At 40.6% G+C, this 7,668-nt stretch overlaps 1 protein-coding gene across 1 annotated transcript; it reads right to left on the reverse strand.

Annotated features, from left to right (window-relative positions):
- Positions 1-373: 373 nt before the first annotated feature.
- LOC124149206 lies at positions 374-7,126 on the reverse strand. The gene is made up of 3 exons (XM_046520640.2): positions 7,041-7,126; positions 4,556-4,838; positions 374-1,495 (listed from the first exon to the last, which is right to left on the reverse strand). Exons 2-3 carry the CDS (start codon positions 4,815-4,817, stop codon positions 1,098-1,100), a joined length of 660 nt encoding a protein of 219 aa, XP_046376596.2. The 5' UTR covers positions 4,818-4,838; positions 7,041-7,126; the 3' UTR covers positions 374-1,097.
- Between the last annotated feature and the right edge of the window lie 542 nt (positions 7,127-7,668).

The raw sequence follows: 7,668 nt of genomic DNA on the forward strand, positions 1-7,668 counted from the left end.
CAGTGAGCACTCCCATAGTCTTCACAGTGCCACTGTTTGTTTGTTTGTTTGTTTGTTTGTTGTTGTTTAACGCCACACTCAGCAATATTCCAGCTATATGACGGCGGCACAGTGCCACTGAGATGTATTGATGAGTCACAATGGAGTCTAGTGCACATTGGAAGCAAGCCACACTATCTCTCTTATTATCGTAGTCCAGCAGACACAATTGTTTCAGAAAAAACCTTAGACAAAATTACCTATTTCCAGTAGTTTATGGAACAAATTTTTGTTTTCAAAACATTACATGGAATGGTTGGTACATTAGACCTGTTGTTTGATGTATTGCTATGGTGTGATATGTTTTTCGTGATTCACAAACAAAGAGTCATCATAAACAAATTATTATTTTAATTAGAAAAACAATAACAAAAGACAATCCCTTCTGCGTGTCATATAAGAATTGACTTTCACTTTGTGTTAGTTCATTGGAGTATGAAGCTTCATAGAGTGAGGACCAAACTGTATGAACGTCGGAGCTTGCGTCAACATTGTGTCGTTCATACCTTTATGAGCGTCAATTTAGCGGTCATGTGACGGATTTCTCGTCCAATGGAAAAGCCGTATAGTGTGTAAACTTCAAATTAAATAATTATAACGTTATGAGTGACAAGTGAATGTTGGATTCCGATGAATGAAACGGTATCCCAGGTCACACAGGCAAACAAGTAATTATGTACATCAAGAATAGAATAGTGGGAACCGCTTCTTTCCAAAACGTCACACGAAGAACTGACCTTACTGATTATTATCATTGGCCATGTGACACATTGTTGTCTAAATACCAAATCACGAGACTACGAACATTCAAGATAAAATCATGTAACATAATTGTGAAGTTCTAAAAATCCATTAACAATAATAACAATTCAAATGACACGTCAAGGTGATATTAATATAAGTTCTTGAGTATATTTTTCTTAAAATGCGGACAAACAAACACCATCAAAAAACATGTTTACCCTGATAACAGTATTTCTTTCATGCATCCATCCGTCACGTGCACACAACCAATGCTTCCATACTACCAGTCAGTATATAAGTTATACAGTTCTCCACTATACACCGGCTCTGATCAGAGTTCCTCCAAAACTGGACCAACCAGCACCTTGCAGCGACTCAGATCCTTTGTGCTTCACGAACCACACTCTGCTTCCTGTTTTCAGATGAGTAAACGTCGAAACGGTTGCAGCTCCTTGGTACACATCAGGCGGGGCAACGGTGTAGCTCAGAGGTATGCCGTCACGGTATATGTAGATGGCGAGGGAGTTATGTCGGTCGAAGTTGATGATGTTGCACCAGAACATGTATGTGCCCCCAACAGGAGCAATAAAAATACCAGTAGTGGAGTTGTAGCAGTTGCCCCTGTTTTGGGGCACACCAGAGAAGGCGAGAACCTCACGGTCTCTCACTGGTGCAGGGTCTTTCTCTAGCTCTGCTTGGAAACCCACGGAGGCTGAATTGGAGAGGAGTCAGCTTTAGCACGTGAATGATGTTTGGATTTTGTTTGGTTCTTGGTTTTTTTGTAATTAGCGCCTTGTGTGGAACTGTGATATTGTATCTATGTTGTTAGGATAATCATTAACTGTCAGGTTAATCTACATAACAAATGTGTTTTAGCAGAAAACAATTCGGTGTTGGAAAAAACTTTAATCAAAATTGCAAGAACTGCCAATTTGTAGGAGCCTAGACACTCTTTATGTTTGTTTGTTGTTTAACGCCACACTCAGCAATATTCCCGCTATATGAGGGCCACCTGTAGATAATAGAGACTGAACACATTATGAGCAGCGACCAACGGCGTCGGGGGACCGGGCCTGACCACCCGCCTCTTACGACCGGCACAGATTGCTAGGGACCTATTCTAACCCGGAAACCCCACGGGGGCAAGTGTTAGATGACACCAATATACTGACATATTCAAACTTGTTCTTTGGATTTTTTGTTAAAAGTGGGAATTTTCGGGGAAGAGGAGGCTCTCACTATCGTAAACATGCTTATCGAAGAACGAACGAATGAAGATCAGCGGGAATCAGTATGACGTGGCTAACTGTGTCAGCATACCTCGACTCGATTATTTCCAGGCCGCCATAACAAAGCTAGAATATTGTTTACTATGACGCAAATTACCACTCACCGCCTCACCCTTTTCACATATAGAGCGGGTGGGGCAGTACTCGGACAGTGGCAGCACCCGGACACCCAGCAAATTAACACGTGTACACAATAAACAAACGTATTGATGCGCATAATTTTCACGAAGGCTTCTTCCTCTCCCCCCTGACGCCAGCAAAGATTCGTCTGCTACTGGTAACACTCACGATAAACAGGTCGAGTACATGTTTTCCCACGTGACCATGCCGCCCACGAATTTTGTTGCCTTTTGGCAATGCATTGCAGTTTCTGATCATAAGTTTATGGCTTCCCACGACTTGTTTCTACATGTTAAAGGTAAGTGTTTAAGTTGGCATAATCAGGGCGAATCCGGAATTCGAAGTCAAGATATGGATACCTGGCAAGGCGTAGTGAGAGAACTCTGCACAACGAATTACGGCGCCTCAGACGACTGGGGCACCTGTGCCCCTTACATATATATGTATATAGCATTGCTACTGTTTGTATATGATATAAAATGCTACCACTTCTATATTGCTGAAATCAGTGCAGGTAAGGTGTCCATGTCAGGATTCCCCTAGCCTCTTAACATGTGAGGGTCACGTTGACTCACAAACAATATGTCAAACAATATGAATGGAAAGTATGTAGGGGTGGATTGTCTTGTCTGTTTAACCTTCTTTTGGGTCAGTTCATTATTTTAGAGGTAACACAGCACTTGACTTATGTGCAGTCAGCTGTAAATTTGTTTTGATAAGGGTGTAGGCGAAATGAGGACAGGCCGGGAAAAAACCTGTTATGTGTTATATAATATGGGCACTTATTTCACAAAGCTTCTATCAGCAAGGTGCTCAGATACAATTGATATTACATGAAATATGTTACATCAAATTACATCATGATATTACATCAGATTTCAGTTTGCTGGCCTCATTGTAAAATGTTTTACATGACAACTCCGCGGGATACCCTCCTTAGGTAAGAAAACATGTTTGTTCATTCTGAATCCTTGTTATAAGAATAATCATATATTGTGATGTGCATGGAAACTGTTGCTAGTCAGATGATATCCAGCGAGCTGCGAGCAATTTTATGCCATTTTCAGAAAGAAAATGAAGAAAATTGTAAGAACTGAAAAGTCAAGCCTACAGATAAAGTCACTGAAGTGAGTCTATTGCAGTTGACATTGTTATCAATTTGTTTCGTGAAGAATGGATGATGTCATATAATATTCACAACAATTATGCATGTTACGTATTATCGCTTTAACTATCCAATCAATTTGAAGAATCGGTAATAAGCACATGTGAAAATATAACATTCGCTCTTTCTACCCTTGGGAAAAATATGTGCAAAGCACATGTGAAAATATTACACTCGATCTTTCTACCCTTGGGGAAAATATGTGCAAAGCACATGTGAAAATATTACACTCGATCTTTCTACCCTTGGGAAAAATATGTGCAAAGCACATGTGAAAATATTACACTCGATCTTTCTACCCTTGGGGAAAATATGTGCAGACAACTCATGAAACGAATTCAAATATCACGAATCGTCGCTTATGACGAACTCGGACCTAATCCACATGGATACGTTAACTGTCCTGTAGGGTGAATAAAGGACGTTGGAAAGTATGAACTGATATGCGTCCTCTGCAACTGGTTATATCTGGTTTCGATTGTCAGGACGTTTGTTTATCGATTTTTCTCAGACATCTATGGCTAAGAAACCAATTTGAGGTGAATATATAATTATGCTAGATCGAGTTCCAGGTCCGTGATTGGCTACTCCTTGTGATGGTCTAAGATCAGACAATGACCGACATTGTAATTCATTGATATGTGTGGAAACTGTGTGGTTTTAGAGTGTTTTATAAATGTTCTTTGATATTTTCTAGTTTGCATTATCACCATTTGTCTTGATCAACTGCAGATATAACTGAAACGTTTGGTGGAGGGTCACACTACATGTAGGTATGAGTAATAAGCAGTGAGCCGGATGACGTCACTCATGACCGTTGTTATGTATAAATGTGCCACTACGATCATGAGAACAGACAAAATAAGCATCGATTCTAAAATGATAAAATTTTAGAGTGTGTAAGAAACAGATTGCTGCATTCGTGCTGCTATATACCATTTATCGTAATGATACCTGACATACACTCGTGTATTAATTTCTATCAACAAAGGGCGGTCGGGTAGCCTCGTGGTTAAAGCGTTCGCTCGTCACGCCGAAGACCCGGGTTCGATTCCCGACATGGGTACAATGTGTGAAGCCCATTTCTGGTGTCCCCCGCCGTGATATTCCTGGAATATTGCTAAAAGCGGCGTAAAACCATACTCACTCACTCACTCTATCAACAAAACAGAAAAATGAAAGAGCAAAACAACTTTACCTCCTATATCAAACTGACCATGGCGACTTCCAAAGGCAACCACTCGTTGTATGTTCTCCACGTAGGATGTGTATTTTCTGACCTCTGACTCGTGCCTCGACAACTCGCCCGTCACGTTGGCTAGCTCTGAGCTCAAGACGGACACTGTGGCCTGTAGTTGCTGAATCTGTAGGGACATCGACGCCAGGTCAGGGGACGTGGTGGGGAACACAGGGCAGACGAGGAGGACAAGGGCAAAGAGAGAAATATCCAGAACACCCATCGTTATATGTCGTAGTTGTCCCTGAAAGTCAAATTAAAAAATAGCATCACCCCAAGACACATTTGAGTGAGTGTATAATGTTAAACTACGCAGTCAGTCAATACTTCAGCTAGAACACAGGGGCGTTTACATAAGCAGATCTGGACCAGAAAGAAATAACAGAAATTACGTTTCAAGTCCATATATCTCCAAGAAGGAGTTTATGTATTATTAAAGTGTTTTGGATTTTCGCTGCATCTTTTCTATATCGACATATTCTGTTTTATATGCCAATCGTAATTTCCAAAAGGAGTTTCAGAGACAAGAAGAATGAATACTTAAATTTGTTGTTTTCGGGCGGATTAAGGGGACTGGGTTAATGTTGTTAAGCATCACAGTAGATACACAAATCTGGGTCAGACAAACCAATGAACAAAAGGAGTGATCAACTTTCCACGTTATCTGGGTACGATATTCCGGTATCAGCCAAGTCATCTCTTACCACAAGTTTGTTTGTTTGTTGTTTAACGCCGCACTCGGCAGTATTCCCGCTATATGACGGCGGTCTGTAAATACTCGAGTCTGGGTCTGACAAACCAGTGATCAAAAGGAGTTGGTTGGTTGGTTGGTTGTTGTTTAACGCCGCACTCAGCAATATTCCAGCTATATGACGGCGGTCTGTAAATAATCGAGTCTGGACCAGACAATCCAGTGATTAATATCATGAGCATCGATCCACGCAATTGGGATCGATGACATGCATCAACCAAATCAGCGAGCCTGACCACCCGATCCCGTTAGTCGCCTTTTACGACAAGCATAGTCACCTTTTACGGCAAGCACGGGTTGCTGAAGACCTATTCTACCCGAGAATCTTCACGGGTTCTTACCACAAGTACATGTATGAGGTACAGCATAATGGAACTATCCTGAATTCTAATCAATAAGATCTAATTCACAGGGAATGCCTTTATACTATTCCTACGTGATCTTAAAAGAGATAATTAGAGGGTTTGTTGGTTTGTTGTTTTACGCCGCACTCAGCAATAGTCATGCTATATGACGGCGGTCTGTAAATAATCCAGTCTGGACCACACAATCCAGTGATTGATATCAATAGCATCGATCTACGCAATTGGGATCGATGACATGCATCAACCAAGTCAGCCCGCCTGACCACCCGATCCCGTTAGTCGCCTCTTACGACAAGCATAGTCGCCTTTCCCGGCAAGCACGGGTTGCTGAAGACCTAGTCTACCCCGGATCTTCACGATTAGAGGGTAGAAGAATAATGTATATTAGTGATGACTATAGGTACCTACGTCTATTATGAACCCCGTTCAACAAAGCGACCTCAGAGTTATGACGATCGTAACTCCCATACTTTAACATTTGCTTTCGATAGTCGTAGCGCTGATATCGCTTTGTGGAACGGGGCTGAGAGCCTTTTCCCTGCATTTCCCATGAAAAAATATATTCCAAATATCAGTTGCCTGCAAAGTTGCAACGGGAACTGAAAACTAAAATAACTTTAGTTAAGGTCCATGCAAAATATGCGTTTACGGATATTAGTAAAGAAATAAAAGCGACAAAACCATTTCCATAATCATAAGACTTATCTGCTAAAAGAGATCTCTGCCTTGTACGATGTGTTTTTAAATCACTATCAATTGGTGACGATACCAGGTGTGCGTGAAAATTGCGAGCGTATCCTGCCCTGCCGATGGCCCTATCAGAAGCACATGCATAGTCAACATATATAACATATATAATCTGCAGTTAACGACGTAGTCTGTTTTACATTTATACTGACAAAAAAACATAAAAAGGACCGACTATTATTTCTGGGTCACTGATTCAAAACATACGTACAGTTTTCATCTCGAAAAGAAAGAGCCAAACAATTTGAAGGAACATCACCTTTTTCAGGACCAGTCAACAATGCATTTCTTTTTTTGTGAACCCTGAGACGAAATTATTATCCAGCATATACAAGGTCAAATTAACAAGCCCATTGCAACATTCATTCTCGTCCATGAGTCAACATAATACTCTATATGTGTATGAATTTTAACACGATCTCTTTCATCCCTCTGCAAATACTGGGTAATATAAATATCAATTACTAACATGTATGTAAATATGAGCTATTTGACACGACAACTTAGTTTATTAAATATGATTTGTTGTAGCATATCGTTAAAGAGATCAAATATTTGCATTCAACTGATAGACATGACGTACCTTTAGAGAGCTAGACAAGACTTCGTCACGAACAATCCTATGTAAGGCAACTGTGTGCACGTCAACACGCGAATCCTAATGCATGTCACCAACCCCAGCCACTCCGCTTTATTGTCATCGTAACAATGAAAACATGTCTATTGGACCGTGCATGTGTGATCAAACGTTCAGGAATGCAATCATCCTTTATCTGATTGCAGCTTAAAACATGGCGTTGCCTTGCTCGCAATCAAGTATCAAATCAACGAGTGCGATAACAACTGATTGCAAAATACGAGGTCTTCATCTTTTGTGGATCGGCCTTAGGGTGTTATTGTTAGGTAGCGTCTGCCATTGTGAACTATGGTCACTTACGCAGTAAACGAAACGGTATGCATAATGCTGTCGGCACTGTAAGGTAGCCATTTCTTCATTACGTCTTTATCACAACGTTATCATTTCATCTTTAAGCTGTAATATAATATTAATACGAAAGAGATTGATGAATTGGCAATATTATCCCAATTATATCATTAACATTCTCTATGGCTGTCAGTTGTTCGTGTCAACTGTGAGGCATGTTTCGAATTCCTTTTGTGACGTAGTTAACTAAATCTAGCCCGAAAGTGAAGAATTTAAAATCATACTC

This window comes from Haliotis rufescens, unplaced genomic scaffold, assembly GCF_023055435.1.
Source record: "Haliotis rufescens isolate VD_foot unplaced genomic scaffold, xgHalRufe1.0.p SCAF_4, whole genome shotgun sequence".
Taxonomy (NCBI): domain Eukaryota; kingdom Metazoa; phylum Mollusca; class Gastropoda; order Lepetellida; family Haliotidae; genus Haliotis; species Haliotis rufescens.

Excerpts from the sequence above, each read along its gene's own strand:
- LOC124149206 (XM_046520640.2), bottom strand. The coding sequence starts at position 4,817 with ATGGGTGTTCTGGATATTTCTCTCTTTGCCCTTGTCCTCCTCGTCTGC. Across the intron at positions 1,496-4,555 it reads TGGTCAGTTTGATATAGGAG|CCTCCGTGGGTTTCCAAGCA; the intron begins GTAAAGTTGTTT and ends TCTCCAATTCAG.